We start from the raw sequence: 27230 nt of genomic DNA on the forward strand, positions 1-27230 counted from the left end.
CATGATCCCAGGACACGGGCCAGTGGTCCAGTCGGTGCTGGGAACCTTCCTCACCTGGGGGCTGACGGCGGCTGGCTCGGCGCTGGTGTTTGTGTTTTCCAGTGGGCAGGTGGGTGCTGGGACCATGTCCTCCACCCCCGGGAGAGAAACGGGGTCTGGAATGGAGGGCTGCGCTATGCTAGTGGGTGGGTTTGGCTGCCTGGTCCCAAGCGTGAGGGACTTGATGTTGGCCCTGGGAGGTCCTGGGGCAGGAGGAGGAAAATTCCAGCTCATTTCTCCCCTGCGTGTCAACACAGAAGAGGAGAAGGAAATCAAATTCCTGACCCCGGGCTGTGGTATGTGCTGTAGCGCAGCTCACGGCATTTGGGAGATGGGTAAGAGCCGCAGGCAGGGCTCTGTGTTTGGAACAGCAGGTTCTCCTCCTGTAACCTGGTTTTGCTGCCACGTCTCCAGGGCAGGATTCGGGTCAGCCCGTGCTCAGAACAAGCAAAGTGCTGATCTTTAAGTCATCTTGTATTCCAAAGTTAGAGGCCCCCCTTGCTGTTGTGTTCAAAATTGCCTGGATGGATTTATTATTTATGTCTCTCTCTTGTGATGATTTATTCAGGAGTTTGTTGCAAAGTGAGATTCCCTTTGCAGTAGCATGTTGGTTTCCTTCCTGGGGGAGGGTGATGTGCTAAAGAAGAAGAACTGCACTGGGAGTGAAGTGGGTAGGATACATGCTGGGTTACTGGAAGAGCAATGGCTTTGTTTATAGCAGCCTGTTATTAGAGGAAACAAAATCTTCAAGGGGTTGAAATGCAGGGCAGCGTGCACAGATGGGCAGAAGAGTTTCTGGTTTGCCTTTCCACATCCTTTGGCATGGGCACTGGATGGGCTGAGCCCAGTCTGGGCAGTGTTGGTGGGTTGAAGGAGCCAGGATGCACTGTAGGCTCTTGGCGATGGTGGGGTGCCATCACCCCAGGATGGTGGGCACCTCTGTGTGAGAAGCACAGAAATCACTTGGGTTGCAGAAATGGGGAGAAGAAAGTTATCTCAGCATGGCAGTGGTGCAGCTGGCTTCCCCGCTCTGCGCAGTTTGTGGCGTGGTAGCACTCCGCTGCTTCTGCCAGGAATAAATGGTGTGTTTTGTGTTTGGTTTTTTTGCAGAGGCGGATCCTAGATGGGAGCTTAGGCTTCGCCGCAGGGGTAAGTACAGCATCCTTCTCCTCCTTGTCTCTGCCTGTATTCTCCTGCTGACACCTCTGAAGACCCACCACGCTTCATTTGGTTGCCTGCTCCTGTTAGTATTTCTTGGATAATTGCCTGAGGTGCAGGTGGGGCAGGGAAGAGCACGGTGTGGTGCAGGTCGCGTCTTGTTGTGTCTCGGTGTCTCTTCAGTGAGGGTGGAGGTGGCATGAGGGGGGTCATGAGGATGTTAAGCTGCCCAGGCTGGATTTGGCTCTCTTGAGTTAAACTCTTCTTGTTTCCTTGGGCTTCTGAATCACTCCTCCTGGAGCACTGGTGCAATGAAGATGGGCAGGAGAGTTCTTGTCTTGGAGGCTAATGTGCATAGCTTGCTTTGTGCTTCTCACTCTCCTGCAGAGCGTGGGTGCTTTAAGCCCTTGGGAGAAGGGGGAATAAAGACACTGCAGCTCTACATCAAGGGTGCACACTAAATGTGGGGCTTATTGCATCCCTCTTGAAGGAAGACATGTAACTGTGTGTCTTGAAGTTGTGTTGGAGCTTGTGAATGTAAACCTTCTCCGGCTGCCCAGCTCCTGGGGTGATGGGGATCAGGTGGAGGCTCATTCAGACTCCTTAAATCACTTTGGTTTTCCTTCAGGTGCTGGAGTGTGCCTGAGAGCTGGGGGATGTGCTCTGGGTGGAAGGTGCATCTTCCCAGGGCGGGTGTGCTGGGGTGCAAGGCTCTGCCGGGTCCTGCTTGCTGTGTCCTGGCTGTATAGCTGGCACCTGGAGCGTGGGCGATGCTGCCAAGTTTCAGGGTGAACCACGAGCCCGGCAGCTCGGGTGATCTGTCCTGCAGCATGCAGTAATGCCGCTCATGCCGAGGCTGTGCGTGGAGCGGGGCTCCTTCCTCCCTGTGCACCCCCAGATGCTGCAACACTGCTAATCAAGGTGCAATTTGACTGTTTGCAGCTCTGAAGAGCTTCTCTTTTGCTGTTCCCAATGCCTGAAGCAAACCCAGCTGCACTGAGCAAGAGCCTGCTGTGGTGGGTGACATGAAATGCTACAAAGCTTGGTTTGCTCCCTAGCAAGCTTTCCTGGAACATGCCTGCGACCTGCTACTGATGTAAATAATTCAACTCGTCTGTTGTGGCAGATTTCTTGGGCCATCATTTATAAATGAATCACTTGCGTTAGGAATTGCCCGTTCTGGAGCCTTCCTCTGTGGTTTGATTTCTGAGCTGTTTTTTTTGTGGAAGACACACCCTCATCCCTGCAAGCCAAGCCGGAGCCACTTCTGTGGTGTGGGGTAGATGCTGCTGGGGACAGCGTGGGCTGGGCTGTCCCCTCGCTGTGGCATCGGTGTCTCCCGAAGCAGCTGGCGTGGCTCTCCCGCAGCTGGGGAGGTACTGGGACATGGTGGGGTGTTTGTCCCGGCCGAGGGCTGGCTCTGGTGCTGCCCCAGCATGGTGTGGTGCCGTCTTTCCCGTGGCCACCGTGTCACCCTGCCAGGAGCACTGAGTCATCCCTGTGCCGCAGAGGTGTGGCTCGGCGGGTGAAGCAGAAGTCCTGCAAACATTTGCTTTTCCCCCAGCTTCTTTCAATTTGTTGTGCTCAGAACAGGAAAGGGGAATTTTTTTTTTTATGGGGTTGTTGCAGAGTCTGGAGGGGAACGTCAGTGAGGAAACTGGGACAACAGGGTCCTGCTGGTGGAAGGTGCTGCCACGTAAACCACCCATGAGCTGCAATTTGTGAAGGTTTCTAGGTCATGTTTATGGACTTCAGCTCCAAAGCAGGTGCTGGTTGGGGTGAGCTGCCTGTGTTACCTAGGGTCACTGCAGCCCTGCCCTGATGCTGCATGGCCGGGACCAGCTCTTTTGGAGGAAGATGCCAGAGATCCACAGGTTGATTGTGCCACAGTGGCTTCTAGGGCCGCTGGGCTGACTGGGAGCAGGTCCTTGCTTGGTGGTTGAGTGTTTGGGTGTCAGTGATGTGGCAAAAGCACCAGAGGTCAGAACTTTTGTCTTTCTTTTTGCTTGGTTTGCTCCAGATGTGCCCATAGCCCTCTGTCTTGCGTCTGACAAGGGGCTGGTGTATCCCCCCATTAGGCAGGCTGGCTTTGTGTAGGGGGGAAAAAGCAGGATGTGGAGCAGCTCGTTTTGAAACCTACTTGTACTGTTTTCTCTTTCTTCTTCCCTTTAAGAAGTGTTTCTTCAGACAGCGACGTTGCTCTGATTGTGGGCTACTACTCTTGCTCTAAGGGATTTCTGTTTAAAACGCTGTGTCTTTGATGTAGATCTCTTGCAGATACGGATGGGCTGTTTCTCAGAGTGCTGGGATGGAGACAGAACTTAACTTCTTCTTTATCTGTGCTCTGAAATCTGGGCTGCTGGGTTTAATTAAACTTCCTCTGTGCTCTGTCAGAGCCAGCAAACCTCCTTTTCCTGTGCTTTCAGAGGCAGGTAGTCGCTTCAAATCTTTCTGTTGTGCTTAGCTCAGGATCCCTGATAATTGTGTGCGTTCCAGGGAGCGTGCATGGTGCTCTCCGAAACCAGGATCACTGGTGAAACAGGGTGTAATGGATGGTTCTGTCTCCTTTTGGTAACCATTTGCCTGCTTGTCTTCTGGGAGCTTGCAAAATAAAACCAGAATTAATTGAAAACTTCTCTGCCATTGCTGAGCCATGAGGAGGATGTAGGACAGGGATGTCCAGGCGACCTTGAGGAGGATGGTCTGGGATGCAGCGTTAGTCTGCGATCCAGAAAGCCGTGGCTCGGTGCCACCTTCACCACTGATAAGCCATCTGATCTGGGGGAGCTTGTGTAAGTCTTGAGCACGTGGTCATATTGCCATGCCCTGAACTGGGGCGTGCTGGGAGAGCTGCCGGCATGTTCTGGGAGCATCCTGACTGCAAAGCAAAATTCCCCTTTGGCACGGCTCAAGGTGACCACGTCTGATGGCACAAGTGTCATGTTGGGTGAAGGGGACCTGCATGGCTGGTCGCTGCAGCACAGAGGAGCTCAGCTTCTTCCAGCCCGGTACCTCTGCTCGGATGTCTGAGCGTTTAGCTTCTCTCTGCCTCAGTTCCCTTTCTGGAAATCGCGGATAATAGAGGGTTTTGTATGTGAAAGCCTCTGAGGTGATGTGTTTCCATGGAGACAAGGCTTCGCTTGCTTGGGCATCTGATGTGGAATTCTGGCTTTTCTCTTAAGTCTTGATATTCTTAAATAAGATATTTTTTTAAAGATGTTCTCTGTTATCTTAGTGTTATGCTGGAGGTGCTGTGCTCTCAGACATCATGAACACTACATAAACACTTGCAGTCCTCCTTCCCTGCAGCCTCATGTGGCTATTCCTCTTACTTGCTTGCAGTTTGATTTCCACTGTCCCAGGTGAAGCAGAAAATCATAAAGGCATGCTCTTTAAACTGCACCAGGCAGGTGTGGTATTGAATATTCCCTTTCAGTGCTGCTTAAAACAGCATCAGTAATTTACATGGGTCTACCGAGGCTAGTTCTTGTTGTTGGCACGTTAATGAAGTCAAGCTAGGAAGTTTGGCAGGGAAAGTGTCCTGCCAGTCTCTCACCTTCCACTTTTCTTTCCCGTCCTGCCAAGGGGATCTCCTTCACTTGTAAGCAGCATGGGTTTTCTGATCTGCATGCTGTTAACATGGCTGTTTCCCTTGAAGCTGCCATTCTCATCTCAATGATCGCGCAGGAATGTGACGAGACATTGCTGCTTGCAGCGAACAAGATGAGGGCTTTAATTTTAACACAGCAGTGTGATACCAGACTTGGATGTGCAGGGACTCTCCCCCTCACCCTGGGCTCCAGCAGGACCAGTTGCTGTTGAGGACAAAGATCGTTGTCCTTTTTATTCTGTATTTCCAGAAAAAAAGCTCCTGCGTGGCTCTGAAGCTGTGTGGGTTGAGCTGGGGCAGTGCTGGCCCCATGGTCCAGGGAGGGAGGACTTTTGGCACCGCAGCATTTGGGAGAGCCCAGACTGGGCACATGTATCAAATCCCTACCTGAAAGGAGATGGTGGTGCCCAGACATCATTGATGGAGACCCGTCAAGCCCTGGGAGTGGTGTTGGAGCACGGTGTGGTTATAAATCCTGCTGCCTGGCATGTTTTGAGGGTTTCCCAGCAGTGTGAGGACACAGACCTGGGTTCAATCATTTTCCGTAGCACGAGGCAGTTGGGTTTTGAGCCTGGGTTTTGTCTCCAGTTATGCTGATGTATTCCAGGGAAGGGTTTGGGGTCCCCACAACCTGGGGATGCTTTAGATACGCAGCTGCCTTCTGCGTGCTTTCTCCTCCCACATCAACCGCAGCTCGTTTTCCCAAGAGCTGGTGGATTTATGGTGTTGTTGCATCTTGGCTCTGGAGCACGAAGTCTCTGTGAAAATGTCCAAATCCAGTTTGGCAGGAGGCATGTGTCCCAGTGCCAGCGAGCCGGCGCGCTGTGGGTCCCCTGCTCTCTGTCTTGGCTGGGCTGAGCGGGGCTGGCGCGAGGGGAAGGCTTTGTGCAGAAAATTGTACCCTCTACTGAAGTGGCTTTGTGTTTTACTGATCTGAGGAGAGCCTGGGCAGGCTTTTTCTCTTTTATTCCTGCATTTGACACCAGCTTGCTTGGTGACATTGGTGGCGTTTGGGTTCCTGTCCCTGGCTGGACAATAACAAAGATTTGACATAGAGTGTGATTTTTTGTTTTGTTTTTTTTTTTTGTTTGTTTTTTTGTTACTTAAATCAGGTTGCTGGCAGAAATCTTCACCCTTTTGTTAGTTCATGAGCATCATCCAATAAGGGATGCTGCTGAACCAGAGGGGTAAGTGCCAGCTCTGATGCTGAACAGGGTGGGCAGGAGCTAGCACCCTTGAGCAGGACCTTGGCTGCTCCCAGGCAAACCCGTGTCCCTAAACCTGCACCTGAGCTCAGAGATGGGCTGAGGGGAGGCATGGGGACATCGTCACTTCTGCTGGCTACTGCAGGGCAATGACTTCCAGCTCCCCTACCAAGTGGGGCCAAGGGGTTTCTCTGCGTAAAAGGGTGTAGGAATAAATCATTTTTCCCTCCCAAGCAAGTGAAGGTGGTTGGTGCAGCTGTGCAGTTTGCTTCTTCAGCTGGTGCGGCTGGGGTGGCTTAAAGCTCTGTCATCTTCTTCCCCCGGAGCCCATGTACAGCGATGCTGGTGGGAGCTCCGTTGCTGACTTCGGTGGTGATGGGTTCTGGAGGCTGAGCAGTGTCAGGCCTCTGTTTTCCATGGGGAAATGATATCTTAACATAAGATGACAATATAATTCTGCAAAGCCTTTCCCTGTTGCTTGTGTTTCCATGTTGGGGTGTGTGGTTGTTTTTTAAAGGAGGTGGCATTTGAAATATGAAGTTTGACAGCCGTGGTTAAGCCTGACATGACAGCCTGCTTTCTTCTTACTCATAGTGAGCTGAGATTTACACAATCCCTCAGGGACTGGTGTCTACAGCAATAGGCATCTCATTCCTTTGCTAAAAGTGATTTAAAATGTAATAGTTTGTTAGGCACTTCTCTTCCATGGGTGAACACTTGTGCCATGAGAGCAAGCTGAGCAGCATCTCTTCTGAGCATCCTGCAAGTGGGACGTGGTGGGGTGCTGGGGGGGGTGGTTGCTGGACAGAGAAGTGGGATCACCTTTCCTCACAGCATCCCTCCCACTGCTGTCTCCAGGCTTGCTTTGCTCGTTCCCGCTGGATCCTCATCCCGCACCCCTTTTTATGTTGAAAGTTGCCCTTTGATGTGCTTCCTTGCTCACCGGCAGGGCTGGGAGAGAGCTCGGAGCATCACCTTGTCCACCCGTGGCAATGGGTGCCACCACTTCTCAGCCCTTGCTGGTACAGACCATTTCCCAAAGCCTAACACAGATCTCAATGTGATTTTTAAGCCCATCTGTGCTTGTCTCGCTGACTTGTTTCCTCCTGGTGAGTGATGGGACCGGTCCCCAGAGCTGGTCACAGCTGAGCTTCTGTGGAGCTGAACGCCTGCAGGGGGAGAAACCGGGGCCAAGGCTGCTGCTGGGCGTTTGCTGTGCTGGGCTGATGACTTTTTAATTAAGCCAGCCCAGTATGTCAGGCAGCAGAGGAGAGGAAGAGATAAGATGATAAAATGCACGTTGATGTTATGTTCTGTAGTATAAGCTTGTGAAACTGGTGCCTTGCTTGGCTTTCTGTTCTCTACACAGGGTAACACCCTGAGCAGGGCTGGGTTGGAGATCCCCACAAGTCCCAAATTCTGTTTTTCTATGGTCTTTTGGGTTGCTGTTCCTTCTCCCTCCCTGCTAAGCAGCAAACAAGTTAAAAAACGCTTTGCTTACTGGAAAGGTTTATTTTCCTGATGCAAACTGTGTTGGTCACACACCATGGTGGGACTTTGACAGCACTGGTCTGTGCCTTGTTCTCATCCCAGCCTGGGCCCTCTGGCTCACATGCTGGGGCAGGAGCAGCCCAAGTGTTGGTCCCTGCAGCAGCAGAGAAGTTGCAAAGTCCTCGTGCTGTGATTGCCTTGGTCTGGGGTAGCGAGGTGGGGACCTTGGCAGCTAAACCGCAGCAGGCTTAAATCGGCATAGCAAAGCCGTGGTGTGCCCTCGGCTAGCTTGGAGATGGCTCCTTGGCTCCAGGCATTATCTGATATTTATTCTTTTTCTGCATGAGATCAAGGCTGTGTTTCCTTCCTCCCTTGCCTGCTCTGTGGAGGAGCCCAGAGCTGGGTGCAGGAAGGATTTTGTTCCCCCTGGCTTTGGCATGGTGGCCGGCAGAGTCACGGACCCGCTCCTGTCCCTGCAAAACACCCGAGGGCAGGGCAGTTTTCCTGCTCCCACTCTGCTGCCATTCCCATTCAATGGGTTGTCCTGGCTGTGCTAATCCCACAGCAAATCACCCTAATGAGCTCCTGTCGTTCACTTGCTGCCTTGGACTTTTGAGCCAAGAAAAACACTTTTGGTGAAAATGGGGGGGGAAAACCTCACTTCATCCTTCAGTGACTTGTTCCATTGGGAAGCGGGTTTTGATGGCTCTGCTGGGTTGCAATGGCCATGGAGCTCATGGGGGGGCAAACACAAGGATTTCCTCGGCTGGAGGGTGGGCAGTGCTGCCATGCCGTAGCTGGTGCCAGATCCTTGTGGCGTCGGTGCCTACGTGGTTCTCACTGCTCCCCTTCTGTCTCCTAGGTCATGCTGGCTGCTTCCTACTGGTCCCTCCTGGCCCCGGCTATCGACATGGCCGAGGAGTCTGGCAGCTTTGGAGCCTTCGCTTTCTTCCCGGTGGCTGTCGGCTTTGCTCTGGGAGCAGCTTTCGTGTACTTTGCTGACCTGCTCATCCCGGTGCTGGTAAGTAGATGTTCCTGGGTTGGGGGGCTTCTGCTCTTCCTTCAGCTCTGTCATGACCAGAGCCAGATATAGATTGGTTTCTATCACAGATTTAATGAAACTGTATTTTCTCAGAGATGCTGTGTTGCTCTGCCAGTGCTGAATGCAGCTTTAGGCTGTCTGTGTGCTTTTTTTTTTTTCTTCTTACTTTTGTTTTTTTTCCCTTCATGGTTCTGCTTTTGTTCTTTTCACTGGCAACACTTTGCAAACAGTTCAGGTGTGACCTTCTGTTTCAGCCCAGGGGTTTAATTTGCAGAGCTGCCAACCCTCTAAGCATTTCAAAATTGAATGAACCATCCTACTGTTGAAGAGTAGTATCAAAAAAATAAATCAGAAGCTGTTGGATTTTTGCGACTGAAAACACAAGAATGGCTTAGTAAAGATATTTTGAAAAACTTCCAAAGAGCTTTTTACATTTCTTGTTTATTTTAGTACAAGGGGGGATTAGCTGTGGTTATAAGTGAGGAGTGTGAGGCTTTCTGTTTGAAGAGTGGTACAGCTGGTTATCCTGGTGTCCAGGGGAGCCTGTAGCACCAGCCTTCGCCGCTCCCTTGCTTTTTGAGCCTCTGGTAACACGTACAGTCACACACATCCTCAGCTATGAAGAAAACTGCTTGATATTACGGTGTGTCACTTCCAGTGCAAATGGATGCATTAGAGTAAAGAACAAATAAATGAAAGAACAGCAGTGTCGGATGGCTGAAAGCCTGGACCTCTCCGCACTCTCTGCCTGTGTCCTGGCTCTTCTCAGGGTTCCCAAACCTTTTGCAGGATGCAGCAGGGGGGCTGGGGGCTGCTGTTGGGCAGCCAGAGCCCTTGGAAGCTGGTTGCCTTCAAACCCTGCTTTTTTTCTTCTGCTCCCAGTAACCTGAGGTCTCTTGCCTTTGTTGGCCATCACAGTGATCTCCCTTGTTACAGTGTGCTGGATGGGGCCTGGGATGTATTTGATCAGCTGTCTGAAGCTGATATTTCCCAACAGGGTAGATAAACAGTTGCACCACAAAACCTGCTTCTTCCTGATGGCTGGCATTCGCCTCTGCTGCGTTTTGAAATGGGAGCATGTGGAGGGGGAAGAGCGTTGGGGAAGTGAAATTCTTGTGTTGCAAAGAGCAGGGTGGAGTGGTGACAAGGGCAGCCAGTGTGTGTGGTGGCGATGGTCTTGTAGGGAGCAGCGCTATATATATATATATATATTAAAAAAAAAATATACAATTATATCTTGCTTTTAATCCACTTCAAATACTGATGGGAGAGGAGCTGTTGCTGCCTCTGGCTTGACACAGCTGTTTGCACCATGCAGGAGAGCATGTGCCACTGCACACTTGTCCCACGGGAGTTCTGGTAGCTGGTGTGTGTGCTATCGCTGAGCTCAAAGAGGGTTTACACCCTGTGGCTAATGCTGCTGCCCGTGTGTTTCGCTTCCCACAAAAGTGGGTTTCCCTGCATTGGGGTGTCTCCTCCAGCCGGATAGCGGCAGGACCCACCTTGTTGGAGTTTGTGCAAATGCAAAATGCTGCTTGTCGTTCCCCTGGATAACTCGGGCAGGGTCAGGAGAGCTGGTGGTGGACATGGGGCTCCTGTGGTCCCTGCCCAGAGGCAGCAGTGATGGGTCCTGGGGCTGGTCAGAGACCCTGCCATGGGCAGGGGATGGGACTTTTGGGATGCTTTAGGAAGAGGACAGGGTACCCAGAAACTTGGTGAATTTACAAGGGGTGCTATGGAAGGAGCATGGGTAGAGGTTAAAGCTGAATGTGTTGAAATGAAAAATCAGCAAGTGCCCGGCCAGTCCTGAGCCATCCTTGGGGCTGTGCTGGCAAGGGAATTTGGCTCAAGATGCATCTCCCTTCACTTGGAGCCCACACTTCTCTCTCAGGAGCCAGTGCTGCTCAGACAAGGGTTAAACCATTGCACTTCACTTCCAACAAGTCTTGCTTCTTTCTAAATCAGTTAAAATCTCAGGTTGGTTCCCCCCTCCTCCCCTGAAGTTGGATGGAGAAGGGATGCTGGTGAGACCGTGGGGCTCGCTGTCCCTGGGAGGGCAGGACGAGGGATCAGTTTTTAGCAGGCTGCTCTTTGCACAGAGAGCTCTCTCTCTGCCTGGCACTCCTCCATAATTGGTTTGCTGGATAGCAACAGGTAGTAAAAGCTTTTAATGACTCCTTATCACCCCATGCGGGAAGGGAGCAAGGCTTCGCTCCCGCTGCAGCCCAGTGGGAGCTGGGTGGCTCCAGTGGTACCCGAGTGTTTGCTCAATGGCAGAGCTGGGGCCGGCGGGAGGGTTAAACCTCCAAGACAAACTGGTTAATGATGCCGAACAGCTGTAGTCATTACATTCCTTGCAAAAGACAGATCTAATCTATTACATCTTTATCTTCCGCCGTTTCCCTGTGTGAAGCCTTTAACGTGTTTGTTCATCCTTTAGCTGAGTTTATGGAGGAGGAGATGCTGGTCTGGGAGCACTCGGCTCGGCTGGTGGACGACAGCAAACTGCAACGGGGTGTTTGGGCACGGTTGGAGAGCGAGACCATTGCAGAAACAGACCTCAGGAGTTTTTAAAAGGGGGCTCTCCCTTATTTTGGCAACTGTCTCCTTGCGTGAGTGTGTCTTTACCAGCTGTGCAGGGTTCAGTGACTGGGAAGGTAGTGGCAGAGCTGGTTCTGCAGCAGGACGTTGCTATTATTTCTGGAATATCTTAAACCACTAAGGAACGTCCTGTCTGTCTCTTCCCTCCCTGGCCCCGGTGATGCTGCAACAGGTTTCTCTCCTTCCTTCGCTCTAGTTTAACCTTACAGTTACTTTTTAAATAAGAATGTGGCTTTCAACTGGCATTTGAGGAGGCTTCTGGATGGAGCGGGGCAGGTGATGGGGGGGGTGTGTGTGTGTGTGAGATGCTATTGACTTTACTAAAAAGGGTTGGAGCTGAGGGTCTTTAATGCCAAGACACAAAGCCTTTGAGGGAGAGTTCACTTAAAAACACTGCTCAGCGCAGTAGGTCCCTGATCACTGAGTAGCTATTTTGGGTCTACTGTAACACGTAAGAATGCTGGAATTAAGTATTATTATTCTCATCCTTCAAATCTGTCTTGCAGCTCTGCTGACTTGGCTGCGGTTTTTTCAGAGTGTGATGTTTTATTGGGTTTCCGTGATGGGTTTCTTGCTCTGGCCTCCCTCTTTGCGGAGGAATCCCACAAGAGTCCAGAGGATGCATCCAGCCTGACTCCAGTTTTCAGACAGTCCCTGGCTGCTTTTGCACCTGGATTTTCCCGTCCATGTGTGTCGCCTTTGTCTTCGAGCTGTTGGATCCCCAAGACCTCTCCTGGCAGTGCAGCAGGCTGTTGGGAGTTCCCACGAGTGTTCCTGTGCCCACGAGGGTGGGCTTTGGGTGGAATGCTGGGTCCGGGCGCAGCGGAGCACCCACGTTGAAGCTGTGGCTTCCAGGGACTCCCTCGCTCCTGCCTTTTCCAGGTCACGCCATTCAGTGCTCCTCTGAGCAAGTGGGAATTCACAGACGTGATGCTGGTGGGTTTGGGAAGGTGGCATGGGCAGGGAAGAGGAGAAAACAAGCTGGCCGTCGTGGGAGATAATAAATCCCTCGCAGGCTGCACGTCAGCTCGGCCGTACCTGCCTTCCCACGTGGATACGTGCTTCTGTTAACCACCTTATTCTTTCCGTTCCCTGGCTGCACGATGTCCTCTCGGCTCTGCGATCGTTACGCTAAATAGGATAATGAGGCTTAATCAGCTTCATCTCCTCTACCTCGAGGCTTCATTTTGCTCAGAAACATCTGTCCGCATACAGAAAGCAGCTCTCTCGCTTCCACCATGGTGGGTGCGGGTCTGCAGCCGGAGCTGAGCTCGGTCCAGGACCCGGATGGGTGCTGTGGCACGTGGGGGTGTGGGGCAGCCCTGGGGTCTCCCCTGGGAGAGCTGGTCGGCGTTCAAGGCGGAGGGAGAGGAGGGCAGATGTTGCAGGAGAAGCAGGAGTTAATATATAATCTAGGGGGAGAGCTGATGGGCCATTACTCAGTTATAACTAGGAGCCTGCCAATACTTCTCGTGTAAAAGATGATCGGGGACGGGAGGATGGGAAGCCAGGGCTGTAATTCTGTCCTGGAAATACCATCTCAATTGGATTTTTTAAAAAATTTTTTTTTCTTGTCAGCTAGATAGAGGGTTTGTTGCCTTTTTTTCTGAGTACAGAGTAAATCAATAAAGCCGCATGTGACGGGTGGACCATTCCTTGGATTTAAAACAAATAGTAACTAAAGTGCCTTTTAAAAGCCTTTCGCCTGGGTTGGTGCGTGCTCTGTGGGTGCCAGTGCTGGGCTCTTGTGCTGCAGGAAGGACCAGCGTGGCTGAAACCCCTTCCTGGGGGTCCAGGGCTTGTGTTTCATACCTGTTATAAAATATTTTGGGCTGTGGTTTGCAGCTGCATAATGGTTTTCATGAGCAGGCTGAGGATTTTCACGTGGGCTGGATGAGAGTAGAGTGGGTGCATGTGTGTGGATGTTCGTAGTAGGAGGCTGGATCCCATTAACCCTCTCAAAACATAATTACATTGTGCTCCTGCCCTCTTCTATTTTTGCAAATTGAGGCTTGCAAGCTTTTTTGGAATATAGTCTGGGACTGGGCATTTGGCACAGTGAATTTAAGGCTATTTTTGATGAGCACCCTTGGGAGGGATTTGAGAACTTGATAAACAGATATCTCCCATTTAATAATGATGGTGTCTGTTGTTTGGCTCAGAATGTGCCTTGAGGATGTATATTTTGCTTTCTAAATCTGTGCAAGTCACGTATCGGGGGAAAGCTGAGAATAGTGCGTGGATGGTGAAGCTGCAGGAGGGGGAGGAGAGACCATCACACCCACTCCAGGCGTAGTAGCATGTTATTTAAAATTGCAATTTCTTTCTCAGGGCTAAACCACAGCTGGATTAGACCATGGGAAGCATCTTTTTTGGGGGGCCACTGCGTAGTGATTCCTAGCACATGCTTGGCGTACCGGGGTAACCGTGTGAGCACTGTGGGTGCAGTTTGAGGATGTTGGTGATCCTCTCGGCTCGGCGCTGGCAGTGTATGTGCTTCCACCCGGCAAAGATGGAAAGCTTTTAATACCGCTCTCCCTTCTGATTTGCATGGAGCTGGATTTGATGGGTTAATTATTTCATGAGGCAGTAAAAATGTGCTAGGTCTTGTCGCTGCTGTTAATTTATAATCGGAATAAAGGTTCCCTCTTATGCAATTTGCTAATTCCTCCGAGACATGCCCATCAGAAGTTCCTATTCTTAATGTGCTTTTTCCTGTTCATATGTGACTCCTAGAAAGTTAATTAGCTGCACATCCTCATTGCCGTAGTAGGTAGAGGCTTTTGCGATTCGAGCATTAACCAAGGGACATGCCTGTGTGTGGGGCATATGTATTTTCTGGCTTATTAAATTTTTGAGCGTGGGACTGAAACACTGTCCAGAGCAGCCCAGGGACCCAGGTGCGGTGGCGTGGGTGGCATCTTGCCGAGCTCAGCCTGGCAGCTGCATGTCTTGGGCCACATAATCTTGGGAAAATGATCAAATAAAGGGGTTTCAGTGAGGTGGTTTTGGTGGTCTGGGGCATGCAAAGTGACTCTACCCTTTTTACATGCAGACTGTGTTCAGTCTTTGCTGGTCTGTGCTCCTGGCAGCCCTGCCTGCTGGCTCCCGCTGCCTGCAAAAGCCTTCCCGCGTCTCGGCATCGCGTTCCTGGCGAGAGCCGAGCTGGCGTGGGGATGCCTGGATGCAGAAAAAGTGGGAACGGGCAGACATGCGAATGTGCGATTGCAGTCTGTCTGCGCTGTGCTCGTGCCGCCCAGGGCGAGGGGCTTCGTCCCCCTCAAAGCGGGAGCGATGCAGCCCCTCGGGAGCCGGGCAGCCCTGCTGCCATCGCTGTGCTTTCATACCCCTCGGCAGATAGACGTTGCACCGAGTCCGGTCCGAATCGGTATTTTGCTTGTGCAGGGGCTGCAGGAGATAAGCCTTTGCCTCGCAGGGGGGTGAGGATGGAGCAGAGGGACTCGGTTGATGTGGGCTCGCGTGAGCCGCGGCTTGACTCGTGCGTTCCCGGTTTGCTCCGATTTCCTTTGCTTAGGGGAAAATAAATAGCAGCCATTCTGTTTGTTTTGTTTTGTGGCATTCTAGCCCTCTTCCACTGGCTCTGGAAGGAAGGAAGGATCCAGCTCTGATGACTGAGGAAGAGAAACCTTTTTTGGGAGCCTCATCGGGGAACGTAGCAAAGCCTTCTATTGGGAAAGGTCCTGTCCCCTTCTAGCGCTAAATAAATAGGAGTACCTGGCCATGAGTTTTATGAACTTACCAAATAAAACCAAGCCAGCTCTTCCCCGAGGCCAGCTCGGGTTATGGATCCATGCGGGACTGATGCCTGGGACCAGCTCCCGTGTCCTGTCCCAGGCAGGTGGCAAGGGCAGGATTTCCAACATGATCCTTGGTGCTGACCAGAAAGCCCAACCATGGGATCCTGTGAAAGTCTCTTGTTAGAGTCCCACTTCTTGAGGCTGGCACCCAGAAACCCCAAAAGGTTTATTTAAAATCTGTTTGTCCATATGGTCTGTGGAAAGCCTGCCTGCCTCCCACTCACCCCTTCCCTGCCCACTTGCAGTGGTTTTAGTGATTGAAATCCAGTTGTTGCTAGATAGGGTGAAATTATTTGCAAAAACCCCAAAAAGTTGTAATTATACTAATTTTTAGAAAAGCATTTTGTTTTATTAATGGAGGTAAAGGGTTATTTACTTCCAGAGTGCAATTTGTCAGCTGCTCTTAATTATAATTCTCTCTCTTATTATGCATTAAGCATTTCAAAAAACCATTACATTTGAAGCCCCCAAACTAGAGCTAAAGAGCAGAGATGCTTTGAATCCAAGTCAGGGTTAAATTCCCCTCCCACCCTCATTAGGTTTATGGGGGCAATTACTAACTTTGCTGACGGCAAATGAAATCTGGATCTCTAGCTAAAATCTGGAGCGGTTTGATGGTGCTTGCAGCAGTGTGGCTCTGCGGGCTGACAGCAGGGTTGCACGGGGAGCGAGGAGGTGAAAAAATCCCACTGTGAAAAAGCAGAGACTGAGACAATCTGGCTTAATTCTTCATTCAATGAGCTCTTGCACTGGATACACGTTTCTCCACCATTCCCTTCTCCGTTCTGTACCTGTGCCTGCAAAAAGCACCTCTTTCCCTGCTGGTTACCTCAAGTGGGTATTACTGACTGATAAGGCTGGTAATGTAACATGGGGCTTTGCTCTGCTCTGTGGCTCAGCCTTTGTTGATTGAATTTCAATTACTGCTTGGGGCTTGGCTCAGAATTGTAAAAGAGGATAAATTTTCCAAAAGGAAGAGCACACTGGAATACCAGATCTCCCCCATACCTGCCAGAAGAGTCTCTCGGGGGTTTCTGCTGGATCCTGGACAGCGTCTGACCTTTTTGCTGATTGAATTTGAGCACTCTTTTTGTTAGGCTAAGTTTTAGTCCTGGAATAAGCAGAAAGCAGGCAGCGAGCTCCCAGGGGGAGAGCAGGGAGTGGGTGCTGACCCCGTGCTTACAGCTGAGTGTGGACCTGGGGGACGTGGGTGCTCAGAGTGCCCCGGAGTTGCACCCATGCCCCAGGTCGGGTGGTCTCTGTTGGTGGGAGCCTCCTCGGCTCTAAAAGCCTGTGGCGAAGCTTGTGAAACTTCAAGCTCCCTTCCCTGCTGCAGCGATGCTCTGCGCCCTGCCTGTATCCAGGCTCAGGGAAGGAGTCGGGAGTCCTCTGCCTCCCATTCCCGGGACCGTGGTCCTGGTTCATGGCAAAGAGCTGGCTGCCCCGAGATGGCGTTGCCTGTAAGGCTCGCTCCCATAGCATCCATGCTCTTACTCCAAATGCCTGGACGAGGCCTCGTTTATCCACGGGCATGTCGAGTGCTCTGGATGGTTCCTCAGCTGTTCTTTGATCTTAAAATGTGCCATTGAATTCACTAATAGCATAACCCCAAATTAATGCCTCCACTGTGAAAAGTAAACCTGCCATTAAAATGACAGAGAAGCAGCAAGTGAGGTTGCAGTTGGTTGGGTGGTGAATGTCAGGGAGAGGAAGGCTGCTTTCACGTAGATCAGGGAAAATATATATGCACAGATCTATAACTGCAGCACAATGCCAGCTTGCTCTCAGGGTAAACTCTGACTCACCCAGACTGACTTGACGCGCTGTCTGCTTTGAAGATGAGCTGTGAAGAGTCAGTTTTGTGCCTCTTGCCTGAGTACGTCCCCAGGGAGGATGGTCCCCTCGATGCCAGCGATTGCAGGCAGATGGGTAAGTTGCCACCTTGAGATACTTGGTGGCCACACTTCAGTGCAAACGGCTCCGCATGGTGCCGGCCGGCACGTCGCTTCCTGGCTGGTAGGTGCTGTGGGTGACTGCCGGTGAGTGGTGTAAAACAGAGATTTGCTTTTAATCCAGTGGAACATCGTGCCTTATTAATAGGCTGACGACCTGCCGAGAGGGACACGCAGCTGGGGAATTGGGGAAGAAACGGCTTGTTTGTTCCTTTCTGCTCAAGCTGGCTGAGGCTCCTCTGCCGGCGTTCGGACCCCGTGGGTGTCTCTGCTTTTGCACCCACTCGATGCCGTGGGGTGATGTGTCCGTGTCCTCAGGCTGTGCTGGTCCCGGGTGGGTGCATCAGGGCATGCTACGCTCAGGGTGTGAAAATCGTCCTGGTGTGTTTTCCTGTCTCCCCATGTCATGCCGTAATCATCAATGAGGTGGTGAAAGTGATGTGAACTTTAATCTGTTTTCCGCAGGCTTCAGAGCTAATGTAAACTGAAAAACTGACTGGATGAGTCTCCTCTTCGAGTTTCAGGCTATTTGCAGGCTGGGGAAGGCGTCTTGCTGTTGGTTTACATTTCATATGTGTTTTTTTAAGGCCTGTCAAGACTTTATAGGTGCGGTACGTACCATACATATAAATAAATACTATGAGGGCTGGTTTCAGGGCTTGATTTCTGGGTTTTAGGTTTTCTTAGTTGGTGTCCAGCACCCAGACGAGTTACCCGTGAAAGCCTAGGATGAGCCCTGCCCGTGGGGCCGATTAGAGGGGACCCAGCCCATTCCCCAGCTCAAAATTCAGCGGTGCCCCGTGGGACAGTCCTGAGCTTCCCGAGGAAGGGAAGTTGGTTAGCTTCTCAGTGGTGGTAATCAGGAAGTGCCTCATCCCTTATTACGCCTCGTTTCTGTAATGAATTAACAAATTAATTGCGCTAGATGAAGAGAATGAAAGGCCTCTCCTGTGGATTTATTGCGCTGTGCTTCAGGAAGGTGTTAGAGGCTCCCCTGGTTCTACTGCGGCTCCTGCGGATGAGCAGAGGAGCCAGCGTCTCTCTTGGGCTTTGGTGCTATTTTGGTAATTATGGGATGCGTAAGACGCAGAGAGGAAGGAAAAAAAAAAAAGAGCAGAAACTATGTGCTTGGGAATGAGCTGGCTGCAGGCTGGGTCCCTGGAGGCTGCGCCGGCGCCCGTGGGGCTGCGATGCTGGGGGGGATGCAGGGAGAAGGGGCTGTGCCCCAGCAGCGCCGCTTCTCCATCCATCTGCTGGGGACGCGTGCGTGTCCGCGTGGCTAATTGCGGGTCTAAAGGAAGTTGTGTTTTAATGTAACGTAATTAGGCGGCACTGGCATTGTGTGGCCCTTCGTTGGAGGGGTGATGGATTGCTGGCTGAGCCCTGCTACATCCCACCAGCCCTTCGAGGAGCTCTCGCCATTCCCTTCCCAGGGATCCTGACATCCCACCCTGCAGCAGCAGCCACCTGCTTTGTTTGCCCTTTCCCATTAATTCAATCTGCACTGATAGCAAGTCATTACTGAGGAATATATTGTGTAAAAATGAGCTGTTAATTGAAGTTTTGTTTGCATTTTCTCTTACCCTCGCAAAAAGCCTTGCATAATAAAGGACTGTAAAAATACATGTTGCCACGCTACAAATATACAAGGTGGGAAGGGGGCAGGGAGAGAGAAAAGAGGCGAAGCTGGTCTCCATTAGACTTTAATAAGCATGTGGAGAAAAAGCTGCTCTTAATCCCATCTGAGGCTTCAAGGTTTATTGCTAACAATTAAAATCTCATATTGTAGTGCTGACTCGATGCCACAAACCTCTCTGCTGTGTCCTGCTGAGCGAGCCGCGGGTGTCGGGGTGGTGGTGATGATGTGGGGCAGTCCTTAGGAAAGTATCCCTTAGGAAAATATCCCTTAGGATCTGGCTGCGGCTGTAACAGGCAAGTTTCCTCCCAGCAAACAACTGCAAACCTATATGCATCCTAACTGGTTTTGGTGGGGCAGCACTTGTGTGCTCAAAAACTCTGCCTGGAGCAACTGATCCTTTGAAAAATTAATTTACTGGTTGTGTTTCGAGATTTCTCTGAGCTTCTTGGTGGACAGGAGGTTGGTGATGCGAAATGTGTCTCCTGCTGTTGCAGAGGTGGCCTTTGTTTGTTTAATGAGTTGTTTGGGTTTTTTGCAAGGTTGCATGGCAAAAGCAGCAAAAATGTTCCTGTGCTTTTTTTTTTGTAATGGCAAAGGTTACAAAAACGACCTCCTTTCTGCCTGGTAAAACCTGGCTGTTGCGAAACATCAGGTTTTGTAACAAACCTCCTGGGTATTCCGAGGAGCCTGGGAATTGCATGTGTGTTCCCTCCTCCCGGGCAGTGCTCACCCCGGCCCCATGCCGCCAGGGCTGTCGCCTTCCCAGCCCGGGTGCCAGCAACATTCCTGCTGTGTTTTTCCTCCCTCCTGGAAAGGCCGAAGCCCCAAACGTGCCAACGAGAAAAATCCGTACGTTTGTTTTTAATATGAACGTTGCTTCGGCCAAAAAGATGGATTGGCTCGTGCCTGTGTCCCCTTGGAGCCCCTCGCGTGGGTCTGGGGTGGCCGCTGCTCTCCGGGACCGGTGCCGGTGGCACGTGCCCACTTGCCGGCAGCGATGCTTTTGGGGGTCCAGCCGTGCCTTATACTGGGTGGGAGTGGGTACCCCAGCATCCTCTGGTCCGAAGGGGTGTGGGATGCTTTCTTCTCACTTCTGTTGGAGGGCAAATTTGGTTTATTTGAGGGTTTGGGATGGGTTTTGAAAAATTTGCCTTCCTCCTTCCCTAGGGTTGCCAGACTTAGTGCTTCTGGGTGCGCTCGGTGTTGTCAGATCACGAGAAAGCTGCGGGTTTTGGTACTGCCAAGGGTCTCCCCTCGGCTGCTGTCGGATGAGGCAGCTCCCAAGGGAGCCCCCACGGCCAGGACTGCTGCAGGGTCACCCCCCAGGACACCCCGGCTGTCCCCACGCTCCTGGTGACACAGGAGGGAGGTGATTTATTCCTCCTGCCCTCGCAGCCTGTCAGCAGAGGCTGGCGATTAAAGCTGCTGTTTGCAATTTTCAAGAATTATGAGTTATCAAAGTGACTGATAATTAGCAGTGAATAAAATGTAGTTGCAGTAGTATTACATTAGTTACAGATAAACTGATACCAGCCTTCCTTAATATTCACTTAAGCTTCCCTATTTGCAGTTATTAGGGGAAGGCTCTGGTGGCGTGTTGCTGCCAGCTGCCCTGTCAGGACAAGAAAGGCCTCCCAGCCTGATGTGATCTGCTCGTGAGACACTGCCGGAGCAGATCGGCCGTGAAAATGCTGAAATTTTTGTCTATGGATGAACCCTCCTTTCCTAATTCCCGCAGCAGCGCTGCCATAGCTACAAGCTGCCTGCTGCAGGCAGGGCTGCGTGCTGGACCGGGGAAGGATGCGCGGCTGGAGGAGCCAGATGGAAGATGCTCGGCATGGGAAGCGGGGAGCCCCCAGGTCTCCCCCCACGCCTGCTGCTACGGCTCCGGAAAAAATGTCAGCGGTCTTGGCGCCGGCAGCGGGGCTGGCACGGGGGGACGTGCCCTGCCGAGCCGCGGGGAGGGCTGCGGTGCTTGGCATGTTGCAGGATCAGGCCCTCGGGGGTGTGTTCCTCCTTGGGAAATTGGGTTTTGTGAGGATGCTCTCGGGTTAAACAGTTGCTGGATTGATCGTTTTGGCTTCTAGGCTGAAACCGTGCCTCTGCTCAGGCTCGCCCTGCTCCCGCCTGGTGCTGAGCAAGCCGATGCCGGCGGATTTCCACAGGGGCTCCGGCCGTCATCGAGGAGCGATTCCCATCCAGCCCCTTCACTGGCTGGGTAAGCGATCCCGACCTGACGCAGCGCTCGGCTCTGGAGCTTCTGCTGGTGTCATGGTGGGACAAGGATGTATTTGGGACCCGACTGCTGGGATGAGGGATTGGGTTAGATTCGTAGATCCCGAGAGCTGCTGATGTCCATGAGCGCACGTGCGATGCTTCCCACGTGTTCACCTTTTCCATTTGCCTTCTCCGGTGCGGTTTGTCTTCTCCTGCCGCTGTGTTTGGTGGCACTCTGAGGCTTTGGAAGATGGTTCTGATCACGGCCTCTGGTTGCGTATGCTGTGGTTTAAGTTTTATGAAACTTCAGGCAGTTGAACTGTAGAGGGAAAATGGAAGAAATCTATTTTGCAATGTGATAGACAGTGCTGACCCAGCTCTTGTTAGCAAGGCTGAAAAGAATTGCCATTGAGGTGCCTTTCTGTCTGCCCTGCCCATTACTGCTGCTCCATTGTTAGCAACCTCCAAATGAAAATGCAAACTGAGATGTGCCTGAAACACTTGAAGACCCTTAAACTTTCATAGGAAAATAAATTTGGCTTTCCATCTTCTTTATGCGGTGTTTTGTTCACGAGGGGTCGGGGTTACTTGCTGTTACTCTGGCAGCTGGAGCTGTAGCGGTGTGCTGGGTGTCCCCAGATTTATTCCCAATTTATGGGGGTGCAGTCTGTCTGATCAAAGACAGTTTGGGCGCTGCTGGTGGGACCCAGTTGCGACCCCAAGCAACTGGACTGGGCTGTGCTGGGGCGTGGGACTGCCAGGCACCACAGGAATAGAAATAAGGGAGATTTGCTTGTGTCCCAGAGCTGCATATTGGATGCTATTAATCATAAATATGACTGCACCCACTTCAGCGTTGAGAAGGGCCTTTTTTTATTGTGTGGAGTATTTACGGTTGCACTTGAGTTGTTGGTTTTAGTATTTCGAGTGGGGGGGTTCCCAGTGATCCTGGCTTTGAGAGGAGCTGTGATTCAAGTCCTCTTAATAAATGTGTGCCTGCTAACTCCTTCCCTTAACTCATCCCTCCGTGCCAGGTCAATTTTGACCAAAAACCATGGTTTTTTTTTTCCCCCAGAAGAGGTGGGGAGGTGCACTGGTTTTGGGGATGCAGTGCTGGCAGAATGCAGAGTTGTCTGGCTGTCTTTCGGAGGGATGCCGGGTGGCATCGTGGCTTCTGGCAGCACGACTCTCCGCAGCCTTTAAACCCCGTCCCAGGCACATCCTCACCTGCCCAACTGTCTGTGCTCTTCCAGTGAGCGCTGGCTTCTGGTGCCCGCAAAGTGACATGGAGCCTTTGGAAAGAGCCCCAGCCTGGTGTTTGCTCCAGCGCAACACTGGGATGGGAAGCGATGCGGCCAGGTGGTGTTTGGCTATTTTTAAATTTTTTTAAATTTTTTTTAAATTATTAAAAAAATGCAGTTTGAATTGAGGAGGGCTTTGGAGGAGTCTGGGGGTGAGGACCTGCCTTCTGCACCCTCGGCGTGTGGGGTGCTGCTCCCCGGGAATCGGGGCTGTGCCGTGGCTTGGCACATCCCGCGGGACACTGGCTTCCCTGGGAATTGCTGGTGCTGTCCTCGAGCACCCCTCCAGTGACTTTGGGAGCAGCGGAGGTCCCGAGAGATGAAACCGAAGGGTGGTGGGGGATCATGGGGCGGCTTGCCATTGCTCGCTCTCGGTGGGTTACAAATCAGCGCTGCTGGCATGGGGATTTGTAACCGGTGCTGTGCGGCGAAGGTTCACTTGGGAACATCGAGCCCTTGATATGTTGTTTCAAATAAAATACCAGCCTGTTGTTTTACATGCAAATGGGTGCTCTCTGATAACTAAGTGCTTTCTAAGGGAGCTCTCTTCCTATCTGATCCTATTTCATGTTTTTAACATAAATCTGTTTATCTGCCTCAGAAAAGCTGGGGACTTGCTGCTTTGTTGCTGCACAGCCTTTGTCTCCGTCCCCAGAGGTGTTGGGCTCTGTGCAGATGTGCAGAAGCAGCGAAGCCGAGCGAGCGGCTGATGCCCAGAGCTTGCCACGAGCTCGCCGGGGGCACGGGGGGGCTGCAGAGACACGCAGTGTCCGTCCCTGCGGCCGGGGCAGCCGCTGGCACGGGCTGGGGACGTGCAGCATCTCCCTCTCCTTGCTCCTCACCCCTCTTTTCTTTCTCTTACTGCTTTCTGGTCTCTGATCTGTTATCACTGTCTCTCTTTTAATAAGTGTGAAATGGGAGCCTCTGGGCACCATCAAAGCATGGGTTGTTATTGTCTCTTATTGTTTCTGTGTTAGCTCCTGGACAAGTTAGGAACAGTTTTTGGTTTTTTGTTGTTTGTTTTTTTTCTTTTAATAAAGTAGTAAAAGTTATTCTACTTCGCTTTCCTGTTGAGGTGCTTTCTACCGTTAGTTGATGTGTAATGGTCTTTGTTTCCTGTGGCTTTGCAGAGCCTGTTCCAGGGCATTTGCTGGGTTAAATAAAGCCAGTAGGATATTGCACGGGAAGAGCAGCGTCACTGACCTTCCTAGACAAGCAGCACCTCCAGATTTGCTACTAAGTGATCTACCCAAAGCCAGACCATCAGCTTTTTGTCATCGTTATTTCTTTATTGATTTATTCTCCTTCATTGGTCAGGTGGAGAAGAGCGGATCTTTTCTCAAAGGTGTCACTCACTCTTCATTTCTCTTTAAAATTGGCTTTGGTTCAACTAGCAACTTGTGCAAGAGGCTGGCTGGGCAGCAGGATGCAATCCAAAATCCTTGCTTCATCTAAAAGCAAGCAGCTGCTGCCTCCTCCCCGTCTCACCCCTTCACTCTGCAAAACCAGGGTGATATCATCGATACCAGGGTGATGGCCGTATCGCCTGGATGCTAGCAGGAGAGGAGCACGTTTCCATACAGAGTAATTTGGGATTGCTGCAGCTTTTGGGTACCAAAAGCAGGATCTGCCTGTGTAGGCGGGTGCTCGTGGAGTGGAGTGCTTCTCTGCTATCTGCAAAGATACCTGCTTTTTCTCATCTGCTTTTATATGTGGGGCTGTGACAATCTAATGACCTTTCTGTTGTAGCTCCGTGAGCAGAGATGAGTGCGGTGGGGACTCCCGCGTCCCAGAATAGTTTTCCTCCAAGCTCCACAAGTCTTCCTGTCCAAGTCTCTCATTGCATCAGGTTTTTTGAAATAATCAGCCCCTGTGGTTATTTCAGTTAGCGCTAATTAGTGGCATGAACTAATTAATGTGGGTTGACTTTCCCCTTCTCTTTCTAATGCTTTTTTAACCCACTGACACATTCCAATTAAGGGACTCATGCAGGGACTGGACTGAAATGACTCAGAGCAATCACAGTTGGAATAAATCGTGTGCTTTACTGAAGGTCACTAATATTTTTTCAAATTGCCAGCGTTGAGTATTTGTGCCTGCCAACAGGGAGACGACCTGACCTTACAATAAACATCTGAGATATCTTCAAGTTTGCCTCCATTTCAGTGCAAGCAGATTTGTGGGTACCACGTTGATAAGCATTTGATGTGCTGAGAACAGTGGCACAGAAAATAGCCATGGGAAGCTTCTCATGAGGACTGCAGACCTTGAGGCAAGTGGTCTTGACCTCACAAGGGCCTTGCTTGTTTGCATCCATAGCTGTGCAACGGTAATAGAGGGCATAAGCTGAACGTTACCCGCCTGCTCGTGCTTGTATGAGTGATTTCTTTTCCCCTTGGTTGCGTTACTGTAACTTGCGGAGTCCTGTGGGCTCTGGCTATGTCCCTGCCTGTGCTGACAAGACCCAGTTGAGAAGCAGCTGTCTTTGGGCTGGGCGAAAGCCACAAATTCAGTGGTGATAAAACCTACAAAGCTGCTGTCGCAGTGTTTGTAGCTTGTTTAACAAAATGCTGGTAGGAGCCATGTGGAAGGTGAGCCTTCTGCTCCATGAGACCTGGCATTCCCCAAGTCCGAGGCGAGAGCAATGGCAAGTGGGAGGCTGGAGCAGGGCTGGAGAGCCCTGTGCAACGCTTGCAAATCCTTCCTGTGCACTTAAAGTTGAGGCTTTATTTCTGCAACTTCCAAGTCCCATCCTTGCTTCTCTTCGGGTTGGCATTTTCTGGAAAGTGATGCTAGTCACTTTCCAGAGGTGAAAACTCATTTAGCTTTAGCAGGAACAGACTTTCTTTTGGATATAGGGACACCGTGCTGCAGAAGTACCAGCAGCAGGGCGAGCCCGTGTGTTTCCATTCTCAGTCTCTTCCTGCTGTATCCAAGTCAGGTCATGATGCTGAAGTTCCCGTCTTTCCTCGCTGTGTCATGTCATCCAGGTTTTGCTGGAAAATGCTTGTATTTCTACCAGCTCTTCCAGCTACAGCTCATGATTTAAGGTGCAGAGCTGCTGGTGTCTCCCGTGGACAGGCGCGGTAGGGTGATGTGGGTCTCCCTTCTCCCAGGGGGATTTAAATGCAAGCACCTCATCGGTGCATCTTGTAATTGCTGGGTTAATGGAGGTGAAAGCACCCTGATTAAACTGCAGCAGGGAGCAGAGAGCAAATATGTGATTAGTATTAATAGCACCGGTCAGACTGTATTATGCAAATGATGGGAGAATAGACAATTTAGTTATTCATCTTTAACCTTTATTTTTGTTTAACGTGACCTTACCCATCAAGTCTCTCATTACCGTCTCTGGCTGTTCAGCGTATGTTCATTTATTGTGCTGCCATCAATCCAACAGCCAATGTCATGGTCCCGGCCGGCGAGGCTGGATGCAGTCTGGACATCCTTCCTTACGGATGCTCCGGGGGCTGGTTCCCAGCCCTGCGAGGAGATGGGGGCTCGGGGTCCCGCTCCCCTTGTTTTGGGTAGAGCTGGTTACACCAGGTCGTACAGCTGCTGCCGAGGGACACGTACCCTTCTCTCAGCTCTTGGGTTATGCCTCTAACCCTGTGTTTCCTATCGTTTTTGTAGCTGTTTCTGGTCTGGGTGGGTTTGAGCAGCCTGGGGACATCCAGAGACGCCAACCTTCCTGCCCTGTGTCTAGCACCGTGGGGGGAAGGCAGAAACACTGTCTGCCAGTTGTCGGGGGTTTTTTTTTGTTTTTTGTTGGCCCATGCAGATAAAGGCTCTGGCACATCCTTGAGTTGGAGCTGGTTTTCGCGAGCTGTGTCCAGGTTGGCAGGAATCTCTCACGGGAGCAGCGTGGTCCCTCTTGCTGTGGGGTGTCTGCTCTGATTCCCTGCAGACTTTACACATAGCTGGACGGTATTGGTTTTGGCTGTCCCTCTCTGCTTTCTGGAGGTTACAAATGGTGTAGGAATATATTCCAAGTGAGTCTGAAGTTTCATCGGGCCATCTGGATGAGTCCCACTGAACTTACACTGGGTGGTTGTGAATGTTGTGTCTCATTTGATGCTGAGATGGGTTTGATTTTGAACAAACTATTTCCCTCACAAACTCAATCCACATTGAAGATACGGTACCCTGCTGCAACCTAAACTTCTGCAGAGGTCAGCCCAGCAGCTCGACCCTCTGCGAGCGGAGTGACAGCACTGACAGCAGTGGATGTCCCTCCTTGTCTGCTGGTCTCCTCCAGGGTGACTTTGGAGGGAGTGGTGTTTATGGAATTGAATTTCTTTGCAGTTGTGGAATTGCATTTCTTGCTATTAATGTACTTGGATTTTGGCTTTCCCTCTTTAGCCCTGTGCTTCTTGGCCCACAGCTCCTCCTAACTCTGTCCTTGATGTTTCTGCTGGAAATGCACATTTAAATCAACTAGACAGGGTGTAAAGAGAGGGGGGAACCCAAAAGACGTGTGTCCCTGCAGCCGTGAGAAGCTGCCGTGACATATACCCCGATCGGCTTCCCAGCCACGCAGATGCCAGAGCAGTCTCCTAGGATGGGGCTGGGAGAAGATTGAAGGGGAGATGTGGAGAAAACCTGAAATTTCTCTCTTGCTTTGCAGGGTTTCAGCGGGCCTCCCCACATAGCATTTGCCTTGAGCTGCGACCAACGAGCGGTGAAAGAAAAATATGAGCATGAACCTGCCCATCACCTGGACTACGAGAGCGAGTTGTCCATCCGGATAGGTAGAGCTGGGCTCCATCCAGGCAAGCATCCTGTCATATACCAACCGCAGAGTGTACGGGGAAAATACCCCCGTTAAACTGGCACCTAGGCTGTCACGTATGTGATTGAAATTAGATTGGTTTTGACATGTGCATGCAAAGTGCACCTTCTCTTCCCTCTCTGGATCTGTCTCTGTGCTGGCTCTTAATCCAAGAATCATTACTTCTGTTTCTACTTTAGTTCTCAAAACCACTTGCACGTCTGTCTGTGCCTATGAATTATTGATAATTAGATATCTCATTCACCAGGGAAATGAAATTGTCAGCTTAGCTCGAGATATGTTTATTTTCAGCGTGGGCGCAGCGAGCGCTAACCCTGCCCTTGCCAAGTTATGCCACGTTGAAGGTGCCCCGCGACACTGGCCCT

General features: G+C 51.2%; 1 protein-coding gene across 1 annotated transcript; it reads left to right on the forward strand.

Moving 5' to 3' along the window:
* On the forward strand, positions 1-27230 carry LOC104838698 (zinc transporter ZIP11-like). The gene is made up of 4 exons (XM_010578576.1): positions 1-109; positions 1150-1188; positions 8366-8524; positions 26701-27230. The coding sequence occupies exons 1-4, from the start codon at positions 2-4 to the stop codon at positions 26899-26901; spliced, it is 507 nt and encodes a 168-aa protein (XP_010576878.1). The 5' UTR covers position 1; the 3' UTR covers positions 26902-27230.

Source organism: Haliaeetus leucocephalus, unplaced genomic scaffold (genome assembly GCF_000737465.1).
Source record: "Haliaeetus leucocephalus isolate CR32 unplaced genomic scaffold, Haliaeetus_leucocephalus-4.0 Scaffold646, whole genome shotgun sequence".
NCBI classification, from domain to species: Eukaryota; Metazoa; Chordata; class Aves; order Accipitriformes; family Accipitridae; genus Haliaeetus; species Haliaeetus leucocephalus.

Bases quoted from the DNA above. Each gene is read 5' to 3' on its own strand.
- LOC104838698 (XM_010578576.1), top strand. From the start codon at position 2: ATGATCCCAGGACACGGGCCAGTGGTCCAGTCGGTGCTGGGAACCTTC. The intron at 110-1,149 runs GTGGGTGCTGGG...GTTTTTTTGCAG, and splicing joins TTGTGTTTTCCAGTGGGCAG to AGGCGGATCCTAGATGGGAG. The intron at 1,189-8,365 runs GTAAGTACAGCA...TCTGTCTCCTAG, and splicing joins GCTTAGGCTTCGCCGCAGGG to GTCATGCTGGCTGCTTCCTA.